The sequence below is a fragment of the Balaenoptera physalus genome (genome assembly GCF_965194825.1).
Source record: "Balaenoptera physalus genome assembly, chromosome: 2".
Taxonomy (NCBI): Eukaryota; Metazoa; Chordata; class Mammalia; order Artiodactyla; family Balaenopteridae; genus Balaenoptera; species Balaenoptera physalus.
Genome location: NC_138883.1, coordinates 110,899,537 through 110,926,946, shown reverse-complemented (window position 1 = coordinate 110,926,946; position 27,410 = coordinate 110,899,537). Strand labels below are relative to the sequence as shown.

At 51.4% G+C, this 27,410-nt stretch overlaps 1 protein-coding gene across 27 annotated transcripts in view; it reads left to right on the top strand.

The window, feature by feature from the left end:
- Window positions 1–27,410, top strand: part of MEGF11 (multiple EGF like domains 11) — a 366,746-nt gene that overhangs the window by 154,144 nt on the left and 185,192 nt on the right. For all 27 annotated transcript variants that reach the window (XR_014258455.1, XR_014258456.1, XM_082445213.1 and 24 more), the window contains one exon: window positions 24,029–24,121. Coding sequence is in view for 25 of the 27 variants with exons in the window: in XM_082445213.1 (XP_082301339.1) it covers window positions 24,029–24,121 (93 nt within the window). In the remaining 2 variants the exon portion in view is untranslated. The remainder of the gene's footprint in view (window positions 1–24,028; window positions 24,122–27,410) is intronic.

Genomic DNA, 27,410 nt, shown 5'->3' with positions numbered 1-27,410 from the left:
CTGATGGGATGGTTTGAGTTGGAGGGCCTCCACGGTCGGGGGCACTAAGTATTGTTGTCAGAGAGTCCTCCCCAGCGCTGGCTTCTGGCTCTGAGCAGGGGGTCACTGATCCCTGGTTGGGAGGAGCTGGGCTTTGCCTTGAGCAGGGGGCCACCTCCTTGGGGCTTGAGGCCGCTGTGGTGCTGGCAGATGTGAGCCCTGACCCGGCTTTCAGAGATGGAGTTCTTCGTCACCCATGCGGCTGTCATCTTGCTGTGTAACCGGGAGCAGGCGCCCACCTCTCTGGGCTTCAGCTCCCTCATCTTTAACGTCAGAGACCTATCAGCTCTGAACTTCTATGAAACAGGAGCTTCAATTATGGTGACTGAGGGGCAAAGGTTTTTCTCATTTTGAAGTAAATGGGCAAAGTTAAGGCCAAGGGAGTATGGAAAATGGAAACATGCACTTGTAGTTCTTAGTGAAATGAATTGGAGGAAGAACCAAATAGAGGCAACGTGATTGGCAAAGAATCGTGGAACAGTCAGAGCCCTTTGGAAGTGCTGTTTGCTTTGTTTCAAGGTGGTGGACATCCATATCCCTGGGATTATCTTGACAAGTTCCATGTGGGCGAGAGGTTCATAAGCTTCGCAGGGGCAGGACCAAGGGGCTGGTGCAGGCCTTCACAGTTTCTCCTAAAGACTTAACTGCTTGGCAAGGTGGGGAGAGGGGACTGCAGGCAGGGTGGAGAAACTTCTTTGGAGCCGGTTGAGACACGTCCTAGATAACGAAGGACCTCCTTTGGGGGACATTCACCTTCACAAAGAGGGAGTAATGGAGGGACTCACACTTTTGGTGTCAGGCCTTTGTATATGCTACCTCATTTTCTCCTCAAGATGACTTTCCAGGAATGATTGCTCTGTTTACACGTGTAACACTGAGACGCAGAGGAGTTAAACGCTTTGCCCAAGGGCACCGCTGGGAAGCGGTGGAGCCGGGTTTCCAGTGCACTGATGTGGAGGAAGCCAGGGCTGGGAAGTCCATAGGAACCTTATGTGTAAAAGGATGCCCCCCTCCCCTGGCCAGGGTCTCCCTGTCATTGGTGCTCAGGCTCAGGTCAGGAGCCTGCTTTGCAGCCCAACTTTGCACTTTGACCCGTGAGTGACTCAGACACGTCCTTTTTCAGAGTTTTTCCTTCTTTGTCTACAAAATAAGAGTATCCACCCTGTCCTATAAGACAATATGATGGGGCTTTGTAATCACCAGCCCCAGCTGACCCGCAACTTGCCCATCAGGCAGGACAGATAACAATCTTCTCCTCCGCCCCATCTTATCATCACAGCTAACACTCATCTAGCACAGAGCTTTCCCTGCTAGGTCAAGGGCAAAGGAGTCACAATTTTCAGATCTGAGAAGGAGCCGAGGGTTGGGAGGTGCACAGGCTCCCTTCCCTGGCTTCCTAAAGAAAATGTCTGAAACTGTCAGAAAGAACAGCAAATACATGTTACTGAGTGCGTGGTATGTGTCACAAATGGGGTGGAGTCATCGAGTGTGCAGGAGATGAGCTTTGTAAGTGACGAGGTGCCAGTCGTGGCTCTTCTTGCTCCAGGGCACGGCATGGACTACAGTATTTCCACCTGGAGAGCGAAGAAAGAAAGTCTACATTTGCATGGTACATATATATTGATACAATAGAATACTACCCAGCCATAGAAAAGAATGAAATAATGCCATTGGCAGCAACATGGATGCAACTAGAGATTACCATACTAAGTGAAGTGAGTCAGAAAGAGAGACACAAATACCATGTGATATCACTTATATGTAGGATCCAAAATATGACACAAATGAACTTATCTATGAGACAGACTCACAGACATAAAGAACAGACTTGTGGTTGCCAAGGGGGAGGGATGGATTGGGAGTTTGGGATTAGCAGGTGCAAACTATTATATAAAGGATGGGTAAACAACAAGGTCCTACTGTATAGCACAGGGAACTATATTCAATATTCTGTGATAAACCATAGTGGAAAAGAATGTATATTTATGTATAACTGACTCACTTTGCTATACAGCAGAAATTAACACAACATTGTAAATCAACTATATTTCAATGAAAAAAGAAAAAAGAAAGTCTACATCTGCATCATCAAGGCCCTGGGTTTAGCCTGCAGGTGTCCCAGAGAGGGAGGACCTAGCCTGCCATTGATAGGAAGCTTCTCTGCCCACTGACACTCTTAATCTTCCATTGAGGAGGTTCCTAAATCACAAGCTAGTCTTAAAGGTCTTTGCTAATAACTTTACAACTCAAGGGGTGGAAGGCGTAAGATTTGTCTGTCTCTATCTGTTTTGAAATGAGCCTCCATCAAAGGCAGACAGTAGGAGCTTTGAAGGTCATTTCCAGCCTGGAATTCCAGGGTGTGTCTGGGTGAGGTGGGGACTCACCCTGCTCCCGAGCAGACAAAAGGTGAGCTGACTTCTGGGCGGCCTGTCTCTGAGTCTGTGGTGGGAGACGTTCCCCTTGAGTAGAAGGCAAAGCCGGCATGCCTTGCCCCCTATATTTACCCTGATGGAGCTTTAAAACGCCGCTCTGACATGTGTACAAACCAGGCATGCAACAGTGTGGACGCCTCAGCTGGAGGTCTTAATTGCTTGCTAAGAAGGAGAGACGATTCTAAGCTGCCTGGGGAAAGTGGTTCATTTCCCAGAGCAGGGTGCAGAGCCAGGGGAGCCATATGGCCCAGCGGTGGAACAGCTGTCTCTCGAGAAGGAACAGTTCGGGAGCTTCCACCATCTGGGTGAATTACGAGACTTGCAATTTTCATGCATATGTTAAGGCAACCCACCAACACAGCAGTCAAGGGGCAGATGATGGAGAGAGGTGCAATGTCCTGTGCTCTGGAGAGAGATGGAGTGGGCTGTGCTCTGTGCCACAACACGGCCATCCATCCCCAGAAACCCTGACTCAGCGGCCGCCTCTTTACTGGGCTGCCCTGGCCGGGGCTTTCCTCTGAGGTCTCGTGGGCTGATGCCCCGCCAGCTCCCCTGGGATCCCTACCGCCTGCACCTTCCACTTTCTCCAGAAAATATACGTCATTCCTTTAACTGTGGCTGCTGCTTGCCTCTTTGGCAGGGCCAGGAAAATCTAGTTGGAGAGTGCTTAGTGGTTTGGGGCTGTTATATTTTCTCTGCTCTATGATCCGTGTTAAGTTAAAAGGGCCAGAGCTGCTTTTCCTTCCCACAGAAGATAACTCAACCTGGACAGTCTCCCTCTGGGAGAATTAAAGATGATGAGGGACTTCTGGTGGGCTGGAACTGTTAATATCCTTCCCCCAAAGTGGCCCTCTTCCTCCCCCAGCTCCCCAGCTGGTTGGAATGATGAATACATTACAGTGTGTTCTCATTCCAGATGATAGCTCTTTTCCTTTGCATGTGCTGCATATCCAGGGGGGCAGAAGGACAGTGGAGGTCTTAATTGCCTGCTAAGAACGAGAGACGATTCTGAGATCTGGGAAGCTGCCTGGGGAAAGTGTTTCATTTCCCAGAGCAGGGTGCAGAGCAAGGGGAGCCAAATGATCCAGCGGCGGAACGCGCGGGGCCTGCGGCGTGCCAGCACCGTGCTGGGTGCTCATGCTCTGATCTTCTGGCAGTGCTTTGCCGTGGGTTGTGTGATTCCCAGAGCACAGATGTGGAAGCAGAAGCACAGAGAGGTCACGTAACCGGCCAGAGGTGCTTCAGCCAAGAACCAGAACAGAGAATTCAAACTTAGGTCTAACTCCAAAGCCAGGGCTCTTTCCTAGAGACTGTGCCAGCCCTGGACAGAGGTGGATCTACGAACGTGGTATTAGCTGAGGGAGTGCTTCTTAGGGAAAAGGCATCATGCAAATTGCTATGTCTCAGGGCCTCTCGGTACCCCTCCCACTGATGAGCCAGGAATTTTCATGTTAGAGAGATTCTTCTGGGTGATTTCCTGGCCTCCAGAAGATTCCTGCTAAAATGTAGCTCTGTTACATGAGGAGGTAACGTGTTAATCTCCAAGCTCCCCAGGATGGAGAAAGGTTGGTATAGGCGAGTGGGGAGGGGAGAACTGGGCAGAGCATACTGGTACCCTCTCTCCTTTAAAACTTGATCTGAAGCCAGCCCTTTCCCCCATCCTCGTGTTAGGAAGATACCACAATTTGAGTCTCCACAATCAAGGCATCCCAACCCATGTAAGCAGGTTGGCTTTAGGTTAATCAATTGGCCAAATCTATGGCCAGGGCATCCCGGCAGGGAGGGAGCATGGCCTGTGGTCCCCTCCACATCCCTTACTCCCTAGCTTGTGGGGATGGGACACAGCCTTTAGGCTCCTGTCTCCCCAGCCAAAGGAATACGCTCTCCCCAGAAGCCCAGGACAGGCTCTGGGTGCCCTGCTGTTTAACCTGCTGTCTCTGTGTCACATTATGTCTTTGTGTTCTTCCCCCCATGGCCTCCTTGCAGAAGTTGCCCTGAAGGCCCACAAGGCAGGGTTTGGGTCTGAATATCTCCATGTCTCTGTGGGGCTAATAGGCAGTTTGTAGGGCTTGACGATTTCAATGTCTGCCAAGAGGGGACTGTGGAAGGGTCAAAATAGCCCCTCCCCCAAAAGGCTGGGGGCCTGGCTCATTAATCTCCAGCAGCAGAAGGGATGATCTTGGCCTTTAGTGTGTACTTTCTTGGGTTCCCTGACCCCGGAGACAGCAAGGCCTGGCCCTGGGAGTTGGCGAGTGGATACAAGCCCATTGGGCCTTTTGTGCTGGTGCTGGTATGACAATGGCCTCTGATCAGTAAAGCTGAGGCTGGAAATGAGAATTTCTTCCTGCTTGGCTTCCCCCCTCTGCCACCCCTACTTCTTTCCCCGTCATGAATTTCCCTTTTCCTTGGTGGAGCCCATTTTAGAGTTCTCCTCTTGTTTTGCCCACTGAGAGGGGAGGACCAGAGGTGACAGCTGCATCAAATGACCTTCAGAGGTGGCAGGGAGCTGGCACCGGTCCCGCCATGGCTGCCTCCCTCTTCTCCTTTGTCTCTGGTCCAGCTGGGCCTCCTTACAGCTGCACCCTTGTTCTCCCCACTCAAGGGCTCCTACGTGCTGGTGGAGGTGGGAGTTGGCTCTCGGAGAGGTAGCCACTCCAGCACCCCGGCTAGACTTCCCCAGATGATGGAGGGAGGAGAAGATGCACCGAGGGGACAGCAGGGAATCCACACTGAGGGGTGGCGGTTCAGTTTTCTGACCCCAGCACAGTCATATCGGGAGAGCAAGGGCCAAAAGTGAAGATGGAGTAGCTGAAGCTCAGAGATGAGCTGTGAGATCCTCTGATCCAGAACCCCAGGCCTCATGTCCATGGGGCTGGAGGCTTCGAATTAGGTGATCAGGATGTGGATACTGATCCTTCTCTACACCCAGACCAGAGAATCACAACCTCTCCAGGTTAGGTGGGACCCTGCAGACCACAGTCCCTGGACACAGCTCTCTTCATACTGATCTCTGCCTGGGCCTCTGGCCCATCATTCACACATTCTTCATATGCAAAAGCCCAGGAAGCTGTGTAACGTGGAGGCCCTGCTGCTGTCACAGCCAGAGATGGTTGTTCAAGCTCAATTTGATTACATCGGTTGACAGGGAACTCACTCTCTTAAGGAAGCCCAAGTGGATTTGGACTACTCTTAGTGGGAGAAGGGTATTTATTTTGGTCCTGGAACAAATTTCTCTCTTCCATATAACAGCTTGTTAGATGTTTATGAAACTTCTCACCTCTCCCTGCCTCCCCCCAACCATTTTCTTTTTCAGGCAAAATATCATTTGCTGATTTAGCAATTGATTTTCAGGCACCTCTTATGTGCCAGGCTCTAGGCCAGGTGATCAAGAGACAGGAATTAATAAGATGGACATGACCATTCAGGGAGCTCACTGCCCAGCAAGGCTTCATTTCCAGATTTCTCCACCCTCCTCTTGCATGTAGGAAGAGCTGCAGGTCTGGCTTGATCAGGGCAGAGGTGACAGCCCTGCTTTGCTCTCCATACTTCCGTTAACCTCATGTGAAGCTGGGGAAATCACTTAGCTTCCCTGGACACCATCCTGAGGATAGCAACATTTGCCTACCTACCTCACAAGATTAATGTGTGGGATCTGACATTGGATTTTTACTCTGTTATATACAACTGCAAGGTGTTATTTATATCCAGTCCCACAGAGGCATGGGGGAAGGCAAGAAAAGAAAAATATTTATTTTGGTAGTGTCCTTATGACAGTAATTACTGCACCTTTTCAGAAAGAGGGTCATCTGTTTAACAAACATTTATTTCATGCCTGCTCAAATGACTAAACAATGTATTCATTTACTTCTTATTCAGTCAGCATGTACTGAATGCTTATTGTATTCAGTGCTGGGGCCAGGGGTGGATGTTCAGGGGTGAACAAAAGAGCTGGGATGTCTACCCCATGAAGTTAATAGCCTAATGAGAGACAGGCTTTCAACAACTGTCCCCCAAGTAAATCGAGAACAATATCTTCAGTGGGTGCCATGAAGGAAAAGAACATGGGGTGATGGGAGCCAATACTAGGGAGGCCTTCTTCAGATAGGAGGATAGAGAAATCAGGGAAAAGGATATGGAGCTGAGAGCTGAAGGATGAATCGTGAAGCCTGGGGATGGGGAGGGAGCTCCTGGCAGGGGGAACTGCATGGGTGAAGACCCTGAGGAGGGACTGAGCTTTACGTGTTTAAGAAACTAGAAGATGGTGGAGGGCACGGGGCTGGGGAGGAGGTGGCAGGGGATGGGAAGAGGTGGGCAGGGCCAGATCCCATGGGGCTCCCATGGGAACAGAACCCCTGGCCTTGGCATCACCACTGGGCCAGAGCCAATGCAGGCAAGAGTCTGGAGCAGAGCTCGGGGGGTGTGGAGGCATCATTGTTGCTGCAGACAGGAATGCTCTGCCCTGAGACTGCCAGGCCATCTGGACTGGGGAGTGGCAGTCGCTGCCCTGTGAACTCTCACGGGTCTCACCTCTTCCCTTTGTGGGAACAGGTGCCCAGCACAAGCAGGCTTTGCAGGATTGAGTTCTGGCTGTGACTCTGCTATTAACTTGTTGTGTGACCTTGGCCAAGTCACCTGCCTCCTCTGAGCTGCTTGAGGTTCTCATCTATTTACACCTGACAAATAACCCTGGCTATGAACTACACGCGGGGAGGGGGACAGAAAAACAATGGAGATCCTTGGAAAGAAGGGTTTTGCAAACTGTAAATTGCTGGGTAGATGTAAGGTTGCTCTGGTAACCGAGACCTGCCCTCAGTTTCTCTTCTACCCCCTTCCCTTCTCCTCCTTTTACCAAGGTCAGGGGCTGCCTTTACCTATAGTACCTGCCAGCTGCTTTTTCATACAGGCATGCGGGGAGACAAGGCAGCTAGCTGTGAAGTGAGTTGCCCTAGTAACTAATGCCTAGCTGGGAAGTGGTGGAGTTGGAATTTGAACACAGGAACCCCAGCTCTGGGGGCCACGGTCTAACCATTAGGCTGTCCTACCATACTTTGTATTTCCTGCAAAGCACTTGTTATTCTATCTGTGTACCTCGTGACAAGGAAATCATTGCCATCCTCGTTTTCCAGATGAGAAAATTGGGACTCTAAGAAGCATTCAGCCAAGGTCACAGAGCCCAGTCCTCTGACTCTGAGTCGTGTGTTCTTGCCTTCCGGGCAGCCTTGGTCTGGGCCTGGAGGAAGTGGAGCGGGGGCCTGGGGGCTGTGTTTGCACGCGGGTGTGTTGGGAGCCACGGAAGCATGTGGGCTGCAGCCCTGAGTGCTACCTTCCGAGGGCTTCTCAGACTCCATGGCAACCCACTCTGGGCCTGATCTTTTTTCTTGTTGTTTTGGTAAACTGTTTTGTTGGGTACCTGCCGTCCATGTCCCCTGTAGGTGCTCTGGGATAGGGGATGGAAGAAGCAACATTTAGGGGCTTAAAGAGCTGAATTACTTGTCACTTTTCCTGTACTTTTCTGCCCCCAGGGGGAAAATAAGCGTCCTGCCTTTTTGGGTTTTCTGGTTTTTGGAAGCGTGTGTCCTCAGGTGCAGGGGAGCCAGCAGCACTGCGGGCTCACTCCCCGCAACATGAGGCTCAGGCTCCCAGCCCGCATCCCAGCACAGCGCCCTCAGCCACCAGCAAGCGTCCACCTGGCTGCTGTGCAGTGCGGGCTCTGGGCTGCATCTGTGCACTGGAAGGACCATCAGACAGGTCTCTGCTCTCCAGCAGCTGATAGGCCGGCCTGTGAGATGAGCCCCCCCACATTGGAGGCCATAATTAATCATGCCAGCTGCTCAAGGGGGCAGGCTGAGGGAATGCTACAGGTAACCAGGGAGGCTGTGCCAAGTGCCAGGGGCGTGGAGCTGGGAGACCTGGGCTCTTGGCCAGCTCAGGCGTGGGTGACCTTGGGCAAGTGCCTTCACGTCTTTGAGCCTCACTGTTCCTGTCTGTAAAGTGGGTATAATAAGAGCCCTGTCTTGCCTACTTTTTTGGGGGAGTTGGGAAAGCAAATGAATGACAAACATAAATGAGCTCTAGAAGTTATAAAGTGCTAGATGAATAGTCACATTATATGCTCTGAAAATTCAGAGACAGAAATGTTTTATCTTTCTTTAATCCCTCCCTCCTTTTCTTCCTTCCTTCCATCCTCCTGTCCATCCTTTTCCTCCATCCTTTCTGCAAATACCCACCAAATTACTTCCCATTGTAAATACTGTGCTAGGTAATAGGGCAGGACTGCGGGGAGGAGCGCAGGGTACAGATAAAGAAGATCTGGACCATCTTTTAAGGAGTCGGAGATAGTTAGGAGCCAGGAGTCACCAGAACTGAGATAGGAAGTAGAGTGTGCCCCCTCCCGGCCAGTTGGGGTTCCTGGCAGGATGCCCCAAGCGCAGAGGCATGGGCTGAACCTTGAAGAAAACGTGGGAAGGTGGATGGGCAGCAAGAGGGGAAGGATGCTCTGACATTTTCCAAGGGAGTTGGCTCCACTGTGGGGTGCAGAGAGGTAGGGGTGCAGGGACCCAAAGAGCACGCTTACGTGTGCGCATGCTCTTGGCTGGAATACGATGTCCTCTCAAGAGCCGATGCTGAACAATCTGGGGGTCCCAGCATCTTCCTTCCCTGTGGTCTCCCCTGTGAGGGCTCTGACCGGAAATGACAGAGCCAGCCCAGTACCTGCTGCAGCCTCTGCCTCCCTTTCCTCCTCCCTCCTTTTGCCCCAACCCATCCCCTCAAAGGGCCGGAGGGACTGGGTCTGGATGACCAGACCATCACTGAAATGGAAGGAATGGGGAGCTTTGTCACTTGTGGTCCTGGGGAGATGCTTAGAGAAGTGATGTGAATTAATTCATGAATGGAGAAGGAAAGGGAGGAAAGGAGATGAGGGCATACATGAGAGGTGTGGAAGAGGAGGAAGAAACACAAAAAAGGAAGGATGATGGGAGAAAGAAGGGGAGGGAGGAAGGAAAGCACCTTACAGGATTAGGTTGATGAAAGCTGGAACGAGGGAGAACAAGGGTCTTATTTGGAAAAATCAGTACTCCTCTCAGCGTGATACAGGAGGAAACGCCATCTCAGGGAATCTGCGAGATGATGTTTTATTAGGTCTCCTTGTGCTGAGACCAACAGCTGCTGGGAAGTTGGGACAGCACATCCTTGCTCTGCCAGGTGCTGCAGAGCCCCCGGGTTACCTGCTGTTGTCCCGGGCTGGGCCAGGCAGGGGTGACAGAGCCCAGGCTATTACCAGGGAGGTGACTTCTCAGGCCCTAACTCAGCAGCAGAACTGACCTTCAGGCAGTGGCCAAGGTTTAGCCCCCTGATGAGAATAAACCTTCCTCAAAGCTTTTCAGTCCCAAGTCCCATTCCCTCAGGGCTCTGCTGTGATGACAGTTACTCTCACTCAGGACTAATAAAGTTGACACTAACGTGTTTCCTCTCCCAGAGGAGTCTCGTGTATGTTAACAGAGGCCTTTTGGAGAGTGTGCCTTATTTTTACAGCTTTAATGGTATTTATTTTCTGCATGGATAATACATTCACCTGGTTGAATATTTAATAGTTACAAAAGGGGATGCGATAGGAAGCCTTTGTCCTAGTTCCCCCTTCCTGGAGGAAGCCAGTATTAGTATTTGTGCATCTTTCCAGAGACAGTTTATGCACATATAAGGAAATACGTATATGCGTTCTTTCCCTACGCTTTTAAATTTTTACACCGATGGTAGCATATTCTAAACCCATCTCTGCCTTTACTTTTTTCACTTCAGCTCTAGCTTTGTGTATGTTATCAGTACACACGAAGAGCTTTCTGGTTCCCTTTTATGGCTGTGTAGTATTCCATGGTGTAGCCCTACCATGACTGATTTACGCTTTCCCTTATGGATGGACATTTAGGTTATTCCAAGCTTTTGCTGTTGTAGACAGTGCTGTTGTAGACAAAGGACCATGGGCATCTGTCATTTTCTCAAGTGCAAGTATATTGAGGTGGTGCTTTTTCCCAAAGGTACAGGAATGGGCCCATGGATGAGATATTTAGGAGAGGACAGTCTCTGCCCCATTTTCATCTCAGCTGTTTCTGTTCGTGGCTTAGGGCTGCTCCAGGGTGGGTAGGAGGGGCTGAGGGGCAGGGCCATCCTGCAAAGCAAGGCAGGGAGGGTCAGGGAGGGATGCCCGCTCCCCCTACCCCAAGTCACCAGGGCCAGGACGATGGCATATCCGAAACAGTGAGAGGCAGGTGACCCTGCTCCAACCACTAGAGTGAGAGGAGGGAGCTGATCAAGACTGTTTCCAAAACCTCTGTCTGCTCAGCTGAGGTGCTTCGTGTCACCCGGCTGGGGGGCCCCCTCCTTTGGGAAGCCTTCCCTGCTCACCCAGCCTGTGTGCCAGCATCGCTCTCTTACCGGCCGCCCTGCAGGCTTAGGTCGGCTGGAGAGGCTATATAGGGGAGTCGGGAGGAGTGCCAGCCCGGGGCCTGCAGAGCCCTGGGCTTGAATCCTGGCTTTGCCACTTAGAAGCTGTGGGACAGGCGATGGTGGTTTTTAACGTGAAAAGGTTCTTTAAGAACTAAAGCATTAAATGTTCAAATAGAGTTATTTGAGAGGTAAGGAAACACTTTGGGCTTGACCCTGGGTCCGGGGATGGTTGGGGTCCATCAGGGAGTTGGAAATCAACTTCTCTAAACTCTATTCGGGAAAGAGCTGCCAATTGCCGGCTCACAGAATATCAGGCTGTAAAGGCTCCAAGAGTCTGTCTTGTCCACGCCACCTCCCACATTGTTCAGATGGAGGGTGTGAATGGTCCACGTGGCAGATTAACCACAGAGCAGAGTCAGAGGCCTCTAGATTCTCGGGCCAGGGATGTTAAAGGGTCTTCTCAAAGAGAAGAAGTTCCTGAGAAATCAGGAAATTCCTAAACACAGCTGGGCAAGAAACAAATACAGCCCAGGCTACAGAGGAATGTGATTTGATGAGGACTAATTCATGAAAGCACCAGCTCCCATTTGTGGGCTTCAAGGGAGTTTAGGGGTCCCTGGCTGGGCAGAGTTGCTAGCAGGGATGGCAGGAGCGGGAAGGGAGGAGCAGCTGACAGTGACCTTCACAGCTGCCTTTTCCTTCCACTTTGCACTATTTTTATTAAAGCCCTAAACCAGTGGTGCTAAGTAGCTCCTGATTTAGCTCCTCAGTAGGAATGAGATTTAAAACCAGGAGGACCACGGGTTGCTCGCCACTGGTGCGTGTGGTAGTGATGCGGCGCTCATAAACCTTGGTGTGGGCTTCATTACGCTGGCTGCTGGCAGCAGCCTGGCCACAGTATCCAGGACAAAAGGCTAACTTTGAAGGCAGGAAGGATGTTTCTCCATGCATAGGACGGTCAGTCCCAGCCACACCCTCCTCAGAAGCTATGGGGTCCCGTCATTCTGTCTCTGATCTACTTCAGTCTCAGTAGAGAAAAGCTACCTGAAGCCTTATCATGTGGAATAGGAATGAAACGTGGGCTGGGGAGCAGAAAAGGGCAGACTCAGTTCCAACACAGGCAAGTTCCGTGGAGGCAGATTTCAGCTCAGTGAAGCAAAAAGCTTTCTAGTAGTTAGGGTGGTTCATAAACGGAAGGGGCTTCGTTGATTGATTCATTCATACATTCAACAGATGTTTATTAAGTTTCTGCTCTGTGCCAGCACTGTGCTGGACCCTGAGGTTTCAGCAGGGGACTGGGGAGAGAGAGAGGGAGAGAGATAGCATCTTCCTTTCAGAGGCTCCTAGTCCAGAGTTGAAGACAGTCAAACAAGCAGAACAGTGACATATGACCTGTACTTTGACGAGGAAGGGCAGAAGCTAGGGGAGTGCATATCAGGAGCACCTAACCCTCTGAAAGTGCCCAGGGACAGTTTCCTGAAGTTGGCAACATTTAAGGTGAATGAATTAACCAGCAATGAATTGTCTCTGGAAGGGAGGACAGCACGTGCAAAGGCCCAGAGGTTGGAGAGAGCCTTTCTCACTTGAGGATGTGGATGCAGTTGAGTGAGGCTGGAGCAGAGCGACTGCACCCGTTGCTACTAGAAGCCTCTCAGTAGGGGTTTGGCACAGGATGTAGGAGAGGGGCTCCAAGCACTGGATGAGGTGGTGGAGGTGGGAACTCTAATTACTTGGTCCCTTCTGCTCTGAGATGCCATGGTTCCGAGTGCCTGCTGACGTCCCTGAGTTCCGAATGTTCGAGTGTCGTGTGTGGGTTGCCTCCTCCAAAACCAATCATAGTAGTAAGAGTTGGGATTTATGGGGCCCTACCTTACAGGCATTATTTTATTTAGCCCCTCACAACAGCCCTTTATTTAGGTGATGCTATTGGACCAGTTTTACAGTGGGAGAACTGGAGGCTTTGTGTTGTTAGGTCATTGTAATTGTCTCAAGGTCACACAGCTAGCTAAGTGGAAGAACCAGGACTTGAACCCAGGTCTGTCCAACCTGAAGCCCATGTGCTTAACCATGTCCTTCTGCCTGGGACCTCTCTGATGTCCATCCGCTCATCTCCCCAGCGCCCCTCCTGTGGGACTCTGTCACATGTGGCCAGCTCCTTCAGGGAGGGCAAGTCACAAGGCAGAACCAGGAGACCAGTTTTTAAATCAGAGCATTAAAAAAATGCTTGACAAGCCTCGTGTTTTGCTTTCCTTGTAGGTGGTGAGGATCAATTTTCCCAAAGAAAAAAATCAATCAGTTGGAATGTTTCTTTCTGGAGAAAGCCTGGCATCTGTCAAACAGGGGGGAGGAAAAACCCAGAAAAAGATTTTCTTGGGTTGTGTGCTGGGGGTTGCTGACTCAGGCCGTATGTTCCAACATCATTAACAAGTTGAAAAGCTGTTGCTCCCTGCAGGAATGCAGGATTGGTAGTTTGAACAGCTCAACCGGGAAAATCCTTTACAAAGTGAGGAAGGCCGAGGGTATCAGGAGTGTCCACAGCAGATCTGGGGCCTGCAGGATTGATCAAGGGAACTGACTGCAATGCTGGTGCTTTTATCAGGCCCAGTGGTTGCACATGTTGCTTTACCTGCAAACCCGATAGGAACATTCTGACAAGTTGGCAATTTTAATTGATAAACAATTATTAACAGTTAAGCCATGTTGTGGCAAGACTGAGAGGCAGGCTAATATCTTGGGGTGATTGGTAGAGATACGGGATAGGAACCCAGAGGAGTCTGTGATCTGATACTGGCGTTTGATGATAGGCAGCCCCCAGGTCTCCAGGCTGGAACGTGGAGGCCCAAACCGGACTGAAATCGTTATTGAGTTTTGCTGGAACAGTCCTTGACTATAAGCTGGAGAGTCACCGGAATTTTTCTAAAGGGCATTTCATTGTCCCACTATGGGGAGATCTGGGACTTGGCGTTGCCCTGGTCTCAGCTAAACTACATATTCAACCCCAACCAGACTGGCATGGCCCACATTAGAGACGGGCAGAGCTCTGGGTGAAGGGAGAGGGGAGATATTCTTTACAGATTCAGATACTTAATCATTCAACATATATTGATGCCATGTGCCATGCTAAGTGCTGGGACATAGGATGAACTAGAGAGGCCCACCCTGAACTGGCTGTGATTTCAGCACCAGAAACATTTTAGTGCCCTTGCTCACCCACTCGCTCACTCACATACTGTCTCCCTTTCCCACTATCACTGTGAAGATAGGGACTGTAGCTACTTGGTTATGGTATTCCTAGCACTTAGCACAGTGTCTGGTATGTAGTAGGTGCTTAATAAATGCTTTCGGATTCAGTGATTACTCAGAGGCAAGAGAGTGGAATAGGTGACCTCAGAAGAAGTAATGGCTAGGTTCCCATGTGACAGGCACTGTTCTAAGCAGTTGACGTGTATTGATGATTTAACTTTGCAACCAAATTACACAGTAGAGGACCATTGTCCCCATTTTAAAGATGAGAAAACTGAGGCCCAGAGAAGTAAAGTAACTTGCCTGGGATCACACAACCAGGAAGTAGCAGGACCAAAACTTAATCCAGACAGCCTGGCTCCCGAGTCCATTCTCTGATCTCCTCACAATCCTGGCCCATGGGAATCAGAGCATGACCCTTGTCCCTCTGTGCACAGCTCTCTGAGGGTGTGTCCCAGGGTCCTAAGGGCCAGAGGAGCTTTTTGGGGGAATGGGAGTCAAGAGCAGGCAGGAGGAGCAATCACTGCTTGGGAGTACCAAGGGCAGGGCCTGGGTAGTTCTGCATTTTGGACTCCTTTGCATAAGCCCTGCCCAGGGAGCCCAGCACACAGCAGGTGAACTGTATATGTGTGGGTGGGTATTTGCATGAATAAGCAGAGGGTGCAGGGGTGCAGGGCTGCAGGTACCACCCCCAAGTTCACATTTTCCCCCAGAAGCACAACCACTGGTCTTCCTTGAGAGAAAGGGCCTGGCAGCCTGGGGCCTCCTTTTGTTCCGTGCTCCTCTTCTCTGAGAAACGGAAGAGGAAAGGGGTGTGGACGGTGCTCCCCTGGATAAGTTAGAATTCACCAGTGAGCTGAACCTGGACTGTGTCTCCTCCCTCTGTGCCCTCAATCTCTGCACCTCCAGTATTCCCAGTGCTACGGCGCTCCCCTCCCTGCCTCGGTGAATGAGCAGTCCTTAGGTCGAAGTCAGGCCGTTCTATCATCCTTTGAGCCATAAATGAGCCTCAGGATGCTCTGGGGCCTTGCATCTCAGCTGCCCTGGCCAGTCCTCGGAAGAGGAATCTTAATAGCATAAAAGACAAAAACAAACAACCAGCAACAGTTATAACTAACCTCTGGTTCTAGGCACTTTGCATGAATTAGCTGTAAGTCCACAGCCATTTTATAGATGAGAAAACTGAGGACAAAACAGGCGGCTCAAGGACACGCAGCTAATAAATGGCGGAACAGGGACCCGGGCTTTTAGATGATGCTAGAATGCCAAAGAATAAAACTCAGCCAGGGCACCACTGAATTAAGATAAGTGGCTATGGGCCAGCTTGGCAGGTTGGCTGGGGGTGACAAACCCCTGGTGACCCATCCCAGAGCTCTGTGTGAGCCTCCCCAGGACCCCTCATTGGGAAGAAGGGGGACCCGCAGGCCCCAGACCAGGAGAGCATTTGGCCCTTCATGTCCTTCCATCCTATCAGCCCTGCAGGTGAAATGCTTCTTTTTTAAAAAAAATTGACTCTTCGTGTGTCAGAGCCAGACGTGACCACAGCGATTAAAAGCGAACTCTAGATGTGCCCACCAGCTGTTTTGTCTCTTCCCAGCTGTGGAAGGGATGCAGGGCTGGTAGTGATAAAGGAATGAACGATACATATCTGATGAATGGTTTTAGAACTTCCCTTGGTGACTCCCTGACACAGACACACATACTCCCACCCACCCCCATCCCCACATGCTATGTGATCTTGGCCATGGCAGAATCACTCACGCTAAGTGTGTCACTTTGAAATTGGCACCTGGGCCCTTTTGGATGTAGGTCATTTTATTTCCAAGCAGAATGAAATGACAGCCTCATCTGAGGCTCCAGCCAAGAATGCTAATGGAGGGCTGATCAGTGTGCCTTGGAGCACTGGGGAAACTGGGTTTGTGGAAAGCCCCAGAAGCCATGTGCTGTAGAATTCTGGGAGGCTACCACCTCCTTTCCCAAGCCTTCTTTTGTCCTAGCTGGATATCAGCCTAGCTGGCCAGGGAGCATGGAAGTTGTCTTTATTTATCTTGACCTTTTCATGTAAGTAATTTTTATAGTTCCATTAACTAGTAAGATCATTTGCAAGCCACCAGGCAAAATATATCACCACGAACACCTCAGGGACTTGTGGTTCATCTTGAGTGGAATGCTAATAGGATTGAGGATTGATTCAGAGCGCTCACCACGAGCGAGGGACAGCAGACTGGATGCCTTGGTCAGGGACTGGCCAGTGTTGGCTCAGCAGTTCATTTGCAGAGGAGACCCCAAGTCGGACCTAGACCCTTTGGCTCAATGCCAAGATCCCCATACCGGGTCCTGGGCTGCTTTATACCACCCCGGCCCAGGACTGATGCTCTGGCCTTGCATCTGTACCTCAGAACACATTTGTTCCCATGCCGAGCTCTGTGCCGGCATTTGTGGAATGGAATCTTCTCAAATTTGGCTTGAATCAGTGAGCCAAAAAGTCAAGCTCTAGACTCCCAGAGCTGGAAGGAACATTTGAACCATGTCATTCAACCCCCGCTTCATTTTGCAGACAGACAAACTGAAACCCAGAGGGAGGGAGGGGACTTGGTAAGTTGGTGACAGATCTGGCGCTGGTACTTACTTATCCCAACCTGTGGTCCAGGTGGTGGTGGAACGTGTGGTTAAGAGCAGGCCTTTTAGCATCACACGGATGTGGGTTCGAACCTTATCTTGGCCTCTGGGTCAGCTAGGGTCCTGGTGAGAAACAGATGGCATGTTAACTGAGGAGGGTTTAATGAAACAATTATTTAGAAAGGCTTGAGAAGGGTTAATGGAAACTGCAAGAGATGGTGCAGCATTTAGGGCTAGCAGCCGCGGAGAGCCACTTCATCCCTGAGCTAGAAGAAGCCCCCCAGGACCGTGAGCTGTAGGGGAGAGGACCACCACCACCACCACCAACCCATGTCCCAGCCTTGCCTCCTGCCCAGCTTCCCAGCTCCTGCTATTTCCCGTGCACTGAACTCATCCAGAAGCCAGAGGGCAAGGAGGCCCATTAATGCAGTCCGTGGAGGTCCACTCTTAGGGCACAGAGAAGGGTGGGGAGTGATCTGAAGGGACAGATGGAGACTGTCCAGCCCATACATTCTCAAGAGGTAAAAAGTGATTCTCAGTCTGTTTATATATAAAGCACAGATATACATACGGTACATACACAGATATGCAGCATATCTGTGGTATTAGAATTTCATGGGAGGGGATGATTAAGAAAAAATTGTCCTCGATGGCTCCTGGGAAGTGGGGTGTGGGGTGTGATCGTGAAAGCAGAGTAACATGCATCTAGCATGGTCTCTTGATAGCAAGGGGAATTTGTACAAGTTGCTTAGCCCTTTCTGTGGTTTAGGTTCCCAACTGTAAATGGAGCAGTAATAATACCTGCCTCAAGGATCAAATGGAACAGTGGATAGTCAGTGCCCAGCAAAGAGGAAGGGCTTATATTTGGCCTCTTTCACTCACCACAGCTACTAGTGTCCATCCGTGCAAGACCATCATTGTAACACAAGGGGTCATTAAGTTCACTTGACCCTTCACGAGGAAACAGAGGACTGAAATTAAGGGCCAAGTGGGCATTTGTGGCTGCTGAAGGTTCTGCTTTCCAGCCTCTTGCTCCTTCAGGTGGACCCAGAGGACCATTTGAGAAAGGAGGCAGGGCATCATTGGGTGTTTCCTAAGCACATTTTGGACTTTGTTTTACCATCTGGTTATATCAGGGAGTGAGTGAATGATAGAAGTATAGAAAGGCGGAAGGGACCTTAAAAGTCCTACAGTCCAGGGACTTCCCTGGTGGTCCAGTGGTTAAGAATCCGCCTTCCAATGCAGGGAACGTGGGTTCGATCCCTGGTTGGGGAACTAAGATCCCACATGCTGCGGGGCAACTAAGCCCGCACACTCTAGAGCGCGCAAGCTGCAACAGAGATCCCGCGTGCCGCAACTAAGACCTGATGCAGCCAAAAAAAAAAAAAAAGTCCCACAGTCCAATTTTCCACCAAATCAGGAACCCTCTAGGCCAGGAGGGCCCCCTCCCCCGATAAGGAATCAGATAGTAAATAGTTTAGGCTTTGCTGACCATCAGTCTCTGTGGCAAGGACTCAACTCTGCCCTTGCGGTGCAAAAGCAGCCTTGGACAGTATGTAAATGAGTGGGCACAGCTGTGCGCCAACAAAACTTCATGTATAGAAATAGGCAACAGCGAGGTTTGGCCCGAGAGTTGTAGTTTGCCTGCTAACCCCTGCCTTCCAGCATCTGTAGATCCTCTAGGCTCTGCTGGAGTGTTCCCAGGGGTGGGTTGCTCCCTACCTATAGGAAGAGCCCCCTGAACTGCTGAACCATTCAAGTGGTAGAAAGTCTTGCCTTGAGTTAGGCTGAAATCTGCCCCTTTGTCACGTGTGCTTCTGAATCCCTATTCTGTCTGGGACAGAGTGGCTCCCACTTCTCTTTGGCAGACTGTCAGCTGACTTTGACCTGCCTCCCACCCAATACTTCCTTCTCCAGGCTAAACTTCCCCACCCCCACCAAGTCCCAACCTTCACGTGACCCTCACAGGTCATGTGTCCTCACCCTCTGCATCCAGATCCTTCTCCCCCGGCTTGTCAATGCCCCTTGCAAAGCACAGGTACTCAGAACGGCCACCAATAGCCACATGTGGAGTATCTGTAAGGCATGGCTCATGGGGAGATACAGGGATGTTTAAGACTCTGGATTTACCCTCAAGGAGCTCACAGTCTATTGGGGAGACCAGATAAACCCATACTAAGTGGGGTAGTGGCAGGGCCAGTCAGGAGGAACCTCGTGTGGGTAGGGAGGTTCTGGTGGAAAAATATTTTACCTTCCATAAATGTGCAGACTGGGGTGGCTGCAGCCCTCCGAGCTTCTTGGTGGAGCTGGTGATAGAGGCTGTGCCTGGCCTTGCTGACCCAGGTGACCCGGGGCTGGTGAGCGCAGGAGAAGCATTTCCAGCTGCTGTGACATGGTGGAGACAGAGCATCAAGGGGGTGGCAGCAGTAGAAGGAGCCTTCAAGGGTGATGTGCTCTAATGCTCTTATTTTATAGATGAGAGAGTGGGGAAGCCACCTGCCCAGACTCATGTGTCAGGTAGCCCAGAGCCTGAACTCACACTGGGTCTCCCGGCTCTTAATCCAGTGCCTTTTCCAAAGAAATGGAGGACAGAAACCAGGGGTCCCTGTGAGGTCAAGAGTAGAGGTTTACTAGGCCATAGGAAGGGGACGGGACTTGGGGGCCAGGAAGTGAGACTAGAGCCCTGGCAGCTGTCCAGGCCTTTCCTGGAAGAGGTGGGCGGATGCCAGCTCCCGGTGATTCTTAGCTGAGTGGGACTTTAGGCCTCATCTGGTCTCATCTGAGTTCCAGGTGAAGTTGCAGGGCCTGGAGAGGAAAGTGAGTTGCTTGATATCATTGAGATGGATGCTGATAGATGCAAACCCAGATCTCCTCACACCCACGGCTGGGCTCGTTCTACACGCCCACCACCATCCCTCGAGACGGCCCATCACCCTGGTCCCACAGGCCCAGAGGTAACCTGAGCCAAGGGGCAGGGTTTAGAGATTTGGCAACTTCCCTGTGACTGAGCTCTGAAGCCAAAGGCAACCACGCCCTCCCCACACGTGCTTTGGTGCTCTCCTCCTTGGGACCCACAAACACTGAGCACCTACTGTGTACCAGGCAGCATAAGGTCTTTAAAAGGCCAAATAGGAAGTGACCTCTGTCCCCCAGGGGCTGGAGATCCGCAAAAGAGAGACAAGTGCTGACATAGGTAACTCCCTCAAGGTATGCTGCGATGGCCTATGACAGGGGTTGAGGTAGCATGTGTGAAAGCCCCGAGGCCTGGCACATAGTGGGTGCTCAGAACCTGGTAGCGCACAGGAAGTGGTGATAACTGGTAACTGCCGTCAGCTGCCTTAGACATCTGTCCAGACCCCATGGCATGCGTGCATGCGTGTGTGTGTGAGAGAGAGAAAGAGACAGAGAGAGAGTAGTAGTAAAAGCAGCTCCTGCTTATGGAGCACTTACTGTGGGCCAAGCACTCAACATGTATTACTTCATGAAATCTTTGCTGCAGCCCATGACGTAGGTTCTATTATTGTCCCCACTTTACAGATGAAGAAATTGAGGCACAGAAGGTTAAATCATTTGCTTGTTGTCCTATAATTTAACTGCAAATGGCAGATAGGGAGTTTAAATATAGGTCATCACCTTCTCTACCATGCTGGCCATTCCACCAGGGGTGGAGATGGGGCTGCTCTCCAGCGTACCGCCCCCCAACTAAGTCCCTACAGCCCTCCCCATGTGTCTACGACTTCAGTGGAGGGCGGAAGTGAGAGAGACGGCCTGTGTGGAGGGAAAGGAGGCTCAGGCATTGCCAGGACTGTGCCCTCGGGTCTGAGGACACCCTACTAATAACAATAGCAAGACTCACTCAGTACCGACTGTACCCCAGGCTCCGCTCTAAGTACTTTGTCAACTCATTGAATCCTCACACAGAGCCCGAGGCCCATCCTGTCGCCATCCCCCATTGAACAGATGGGGACTGACACAGAGAGGGCGGTAACTTGCCTGAAGTCTGGAGCTGCTAAGTGGCATCGCTGGATCCAGCCCCGGCTCCCCGAGTGCCGTCTGTGCTCTTAACCACTGTGCCGTGCTGCTTCTCGCTAAATGTGCCTCTAGCGCCTGGGAGGTTAGAAGCAGGACCGAGGCAGGACGGTGGCTGGGGGAAGCTGACGGGGCGGAGGTTCAGATTTCTCAGCGGGGCAGGAAAGGGCCTGGCCCTCAGGCAGAGCCAGCCTCGGATTCCCTGTGCACGACCGCACACGGGTGTGCAGCAGAGGGAAGAAGGGTTCGACAAAATACCCCCGTGTCAAGGAACCCAAGAAGGGGGAGGCCGGGGACGCCCCCGTAACTCAGCCCCTCCTAGGGGGTCGGCTGGCACGAGGGACTGGGGTCAGAAAGAACTTAGGGGACCTCACGCTCTAGGAGTGGCTGCTGTGTAAGCCCCAGCCGTCTGTGGAGGCGCTGCCCACCGTGGGCTCCAGCAGAGCCCGGGGTAGGAGTCGGCCGCCCCTGCCCCACAGAGCATCATCGTGGGTCCCACCTCCATTCCTCCTCAGGAGACTCGGCTCTCAGCACCCCCGTGCTGTCCCCTCCCCACCAGGTACACAAACACACAGTGGCCCAGTTGCCAAATATGGTCATCTGAGCCTCAGATTTGCTCTCGGTATTTCATGCTTTAAACAACACTGTCTGAACAGCACCTATGAAATATGAATGGACTGAGGTTTTGACAAGCAAATAGCCCAGAGTACCAGGGTGATAAGGAGGGGAGGGGTCAACGAGGTCTGGAGAGACCGTGGGGACAGCAAGCCCATGCCTGAGTCAGGCCCAGGGACTCTGCATGTAGGGTCACCGGGAGTCCGGGTGCTGGATACAGGGTTGAGCCGGGGGAGGTGCTCAACAGACCGTCCTAGGGGTCCCTGGGGCTGTGAGGAGAGGCCAAGGGAAGAGGGAGGGTGGAGCTTGCTCAGAGCCCCTGAATGCACCTCCCTTGCAGGTAGGGAGAGGGTGCAGGACAGAGGCCAGGAGTTAGGTTTCTAGGGGCAGAAGACCAGAGTACTGAGTGGTCTTCGTCTTTTCTCCCTTGATCTGCTCCAAGCCCCTGCCCAGCCCCAGCCTGCAGGGCACCCATGCCTGCAGAGGACACGTTGACACAGCTCCTCTGGTTTGTCTTCTGGGCAGGGGAGGACGTCCAGCCCGGGCGAGGCATGAAGGCCCCATGTCTTGGGCTCCTCTCAACTCCCCCGGCCTTCGGAGGCCTCTGTCTCCAGGATCCTCCTCCTGCAGCCCCCTCCTCTCTGGCCAGAGGCCACGCACTGTTCACAGGATCCCAGACACGCAGGCCTCAGTTCCTCCGTGTATAAAATGAAGCAGTTGGACGTGATTTTCTGTTAGGTGCCTTCCAGACCTGCCATGCGGCAGGTTCCCAGCCCACTGCCTGCCCTTGCCGCCCCCAGGGATCAAGGTGCTGATCTCTGCAGTTGGAAAGCAGCTGGAGGTGCCTGGGCTCACCTGACAAGCTGATGGAAGGGTCTGCTGGAAGGCGGACCGGCCCAGCTGTGGAGCCTCCTGGGACCTCAGCCTGAGGGAAGGGGGAGCAGCGGAGGCCAGGGCTGGGATGGGGAGCCAGGGGAAGGATACCTAGTGTCCAGTGTACACTGGGGACATTGACCCATTTGAGCTTGTTTAGAAAGTCTAGTGGGAGCAGGGGAAGCCAGGCAGCAGGGATGACCAGGTGGGCGTCTTGCTAGCAACCGGGTGAGCAGCTCACTGTGGCTCTAAGTGGAGGTGGCCACTGAGGTCAGGGTCCAGCCTGGTTCCCCAGTAAGAAGTGGGTTAGCTAGTAGGCCCCAGCTGCTCCCCGAAGCTCCAAGCGAGGGGCTGTCAAAGTCTTGAGCACAAACCAGAACTCTGCCCAAAAGCCACTTGTACACATGAGAATGACTCAAGGGCCAGGGCTCCCCCAAGACACACCACATCCCAGGCTGGCAGAGGATGGGCTGTCTGCAGACCACTGACCAACGGGGCATCTGAAATGGCTCTTCGGGGCCTGCCTCGCCAGGAGGCCTAGGCAAAGCTAAGGCAACAGCTTCAGGGTCAGTGTCTGTGTTTGGGAGGGGCCAGAGGTCCCCACACCCACCATAAAATGAACTCTGTTGTCTACCCTGACAGCACCCTCTCGCTGGGCGTTCGGCCAAGCAGTGGACATGGAAGCAGGGTGGGTGTTCAGAAGTCAGTGGCAGCTCCTCCAAGCTCGCCATTGGGGGCCACCTGTCCCCCCAGCCCAGGCCAGTTCCAGGCAGAGAGGAGGTCTCTAGTTGCTTGTCAGAAAAAAAGCGCTTCATCTAGATCCCTTCTGAGCAACTGACAGGGTTGATGGTAGCTGCTGATTTCCCAAGCTTACAAAATTGGCAGGGGTGGCAAAGGGGGTTTCTGTAATCTGTCACTGATGGGTTAGATGGTGGGGCAGATCTCTCAGGAGCAATGGATGACCTTGAGAAAATGTGGATGTCAAAGGGAGAGAGAAATAATTTCCCTCAAACTGCTGCCAGCAAGCCTTCTCAGCACTGGGGTAGTTGATGGAAACTTTGCTGCCATTGCCCCCCAACTCAGGAGGCTGTAGCATTTGACTGCGTGATAAGAAATTGCCAGGCACTTTCTAATTACAATTATCATCGTCGTGGCTGTCTCTCTTAATTACTTTCTTATAATTAGCTGTTGCTTTTTCCTCAGCATTTGTGTACTTTGCAGATTTGCTGACATTTGAGAGCCCCAAAATAGGGCCATTTGGGAAGGAGGGCAGAAAGGTGGGGAACACATGAGAGGAATGGATTCTTTTCAGGCAACCTGATAAATTTGGGGGCCTTTGCAGAAAGAAATTGGGGAAGCCAAAAGATGGGTCATTTTCTGAGCTGATGGGGAAAGAGGGCAGGAGTGAGGATGTAGGGATTGGGCTTTGTGGAACGTCTCCAAGTGTTCAACCTTGGAGGAAGTATTCTTGAAAAGCCACCAAGGCTGCCATTTCGTGGGCTTGGGTTTCATTTTAGGAAACAAGCCTGGGATGAAGCACACCCTTGTTGAATCCTTTTCGAGTTAATTAAATAACTCGGGTCAGGAGCAGCTTGATTTTCCCCAAAGCCAGTGATGCGTTCTGAGCAGCCCTGGGCCCCAGGGAGCCTTTACAAAGTGCATTGTGCTCCTTGACCAGATGGTTGGTTTTCACTCTCTGTTCCTGTTCTTTCTCCCTCTCTTCGGATCCCCTGCAGCCCTGTGTACAGAGGAATGTGTGCATGGCCGCTGCGTTTCCCCGGACACCTGCCACTGTGAGCCCGGCTGGGGAGGGCCCGACTGCTCCAGCGGTGAGTCTAGGGTCTTTGGGAGTTGAGCGGGGCCATGGCTCTGGCTGGGGAGGGGCCGTGCCGTGTGGATACTGAGTTCTTTGTCCTGGGCTTGGGCTACCTAGCGAGTGTGGGCAGCGGGGAGGAAGCATACCTACCGGATGGTCCTTGGGGTGGAGGGCTCTAGGGGCATGAGGGTCATGGTTTGTGGTGGCCTGGAGGGGCGTTGCATGTCGTGTGTGTGGGGAATTGTGGGGTCATCTGTACGACTCTGGCTTTTGATGAAACACCTCCGGATAAGGTCTTTGAGGCTTGAAGTGAAATTGAGATGCCGCCTAAGGGCGCAGACCCAGGAGGTCACTGAGGTCAAGGCCTGGTCTTCAGCTTTGCTGGTGCAAAGGCTCAGTGGATGCTCACAGAGGTTCAGGGGACTTATTTATGAGACTGATGGGTACTGGGATACCTCTGTGTCCCCAAAGGTAGGAGAGTGGGATGCCTGTAGGGCTGGTCACTGTGTTCTTACATCTCTCTGGGTAGACTGTTCACATTCCCTGGGGAAGGCTCTCTGGTGAGCACGAGTGAGGCAGATGCTCTCGGGACTGACAGAGTGACTCATAGCAGGACGGCATTGTCTCTCCTGTGGGGCTGGCCGCCGAGTGGGCGGGGTACACCAGCAACTCCTCGGGGAATTCTCTGCCAAGAGCCCAGCTGAAGGCAAATCCTTCTCCTTTGGCTCATTTCCCTTCAATACTCACAGATGAGCCTCTTTCCAGTGGCACATTTTGCAATCAATGGTTGGTTAATGCCATGGTCTTATTAGATTTCCAAGGAGTCCTTGATTAAGGTTGAAGCCCAATTTTCTTCCTGCTTTGAGCTGGGATAGTATCTTTCTGTGTGTGACTTGAGTAGGTAACATAGCTAAGCTGATCCAGTAGGGGTCTAACCCCCATCATTGGGAACCACCTCCCTGTTCCCTGTCCCATAGTGACTGCAATGGTCATAACAACATGGAGAAGGAATGGTGGGTCCACGTTGGCCCAATGTGGTGCTCTTGCCCTTTTCCAGTCTCTGCTGGGGTGGAAACGTCTAGTTATGGTCCTTTTCTCCCAAAGGCCTTGGCTGGAGCCTCTTTGTCTACCCAGTACATGGGGACATACCAGCCAAAGCAAGCTATTGGATGTGGTTTTGTTTGGGCCTGGGTGGTTACCCGGCTTGGGGAGACCAGGATCTGTATGGGGTGCTCTAGAGACTCTCTCCAATGTGTTGGGACCTCCAGTGACTGTGGTACCCTCCTCCTTCCACCTGTTGCCCTGCTTTGAGGTAAGTCATGCTGAACAACAGGGCAGGGACTCCTCCAGACAACATAAAGTACACCCGAGGAACACGTGAGTTACAGGAATGTGTTCAAGCAGCCTTTCTGTGAACTCCGGGAAACATGCTGGCCGAAATGTTTGAGAGCTTTTCCCCACCTTGTCTGTGTTTTGTTTTGTGTAACTTCGCCTACAATGAATCTTTGATGGGGAACTATCTAATTTGGATTCTGTGAACCCTGCTGGGACAGGTCTGCTTGCTGTTGCCAGATTATAATGTCAAGCGCAGTCTGTTGGAGGTTGAAATACAGCCTGAGTCCCAGGAGTCCTGAGTGCATATAAACCACCAACCAGTGCAAGTGTGTTTGGTGCTCACTGTTTCTGGACTGTGATGATTGGGGCGCCTGGAGGGTTTTTCAGACAGAGTCTGTCTCTCAGGGTTTCCTTCTGGTCTAGTGAAAGAACTGGAAGGGAGGCGGCCCTTGATCAATGGGAGTAGGGAGTCTAGAGTAAATCTTGCCCCTGGAGTGTGTTTACCAAGCACGTAGCCTTGTAACTTTACAGTATAAAACCGGGCTGCCCAATTTCCACTCCCGATTCAGTCATCAGACTTGGTGCTGAGCAACCCACAATGTTTCTTCGATAAATCCAACCTCATGGGTTGAAGAACCACCAGCTCTGCATCTACTCAAGGGCGTGTACTACTAAACCCTCAGAAAGTCCTAAAAGATAAGTTCCAACCCTCTTTTGAGAGATGGCAACATTGAATGAAGGGAATTCATAGATTCTCATTCTCAAAATCATGTGTCTCTAGCTTAAGGCCAGGGCTGGGTGATGGATCTCTATGGCCCTCCTTGCCATGTCTGAACTTTCTCCCAAGGAGCTCAGTGAACAAGGCCACAGACTGTGTGTGGGAAGAAGGTCATCTTAGAGCAGTTGATAATAGCCATTGAGACCGCACAGAAGAAACCAGAGTCCCCTTCCATGGGTCAGGCCTTCAGGTATTAGAAGACAATGATCACTTCCCCCCCTACTCAATTTTTATTCTCCAAGCTCCTTTGTTTCTCACATGACATGGTCTGAACTGCCTTCCCCATCTAGTTTCTCTCCATTGGCTATGGCCTTTGTTCCTTTTAAACTATCATTCCTAGATCTGACCACCGATGCAGGCTTGTATGGAAAAATGACAATAGAGCTAAGTACTCTCTATTGGATTTTCCTGTGCACTAACACTTTATTCATCTTCTCATTTACTCTTCACAACAACCCTATGATGTGGGAATTAGCCCCATTTTACAGATGAGAAAGTTGAAGCACAGAGGGGTTAAAGAACTTCCAAAAGGCCCACAGCTAGTAAATGACGAAACTGGGACTGTTGATCAAGTGAAAACCTAGGTCCTGAGCCTGAACACATAATTATTATGCTCTCCTTCCTTCTGGATGCTCAACCTCTGCTAATACAGCCTGAGGTTGAAATAGCTCTTTGATGAGAAAACCTAGTTGCTCACAGGGGAAGGAAGGAACTGATTGAAAGATGTGGCCCTGAGATATTGTCATGGAGACAGATGAATCAGCCATGGGACACAAATTGTGATTATGTTTACTCCAAGCAATTTGACCCTGTTTGCTATTGTGCCATTGGACCCCTGTCTGCCTGTGTGTGCTCTGTGGGGCCTGTGTCCATGGAGATGGGTATCCTGATGAGCACAATGCGTATCTCTGGAGATTTCTGAATGGGGTCTGTCATTTGCATGTCTAGACATGTGACATCCTTGCAGGGAAGCTTTGATTTCTGTTTAGTCAAAAGCATCACTCTTGCTGGTGTTTTCTTCTGATTCTAAAATCATACCTGTTCATGTTAAAAAGGAAGTTCAAACTGCGCCAGAAGTATAGACAGAAAGTTAAACCCATACACCCAGTGATAACCAATTCTGGCATTTGGGTGCTTATTGCCTTTCCTGTTATTTCTCTGCACATTTGTTCTTAGAGTTAGATCTGGA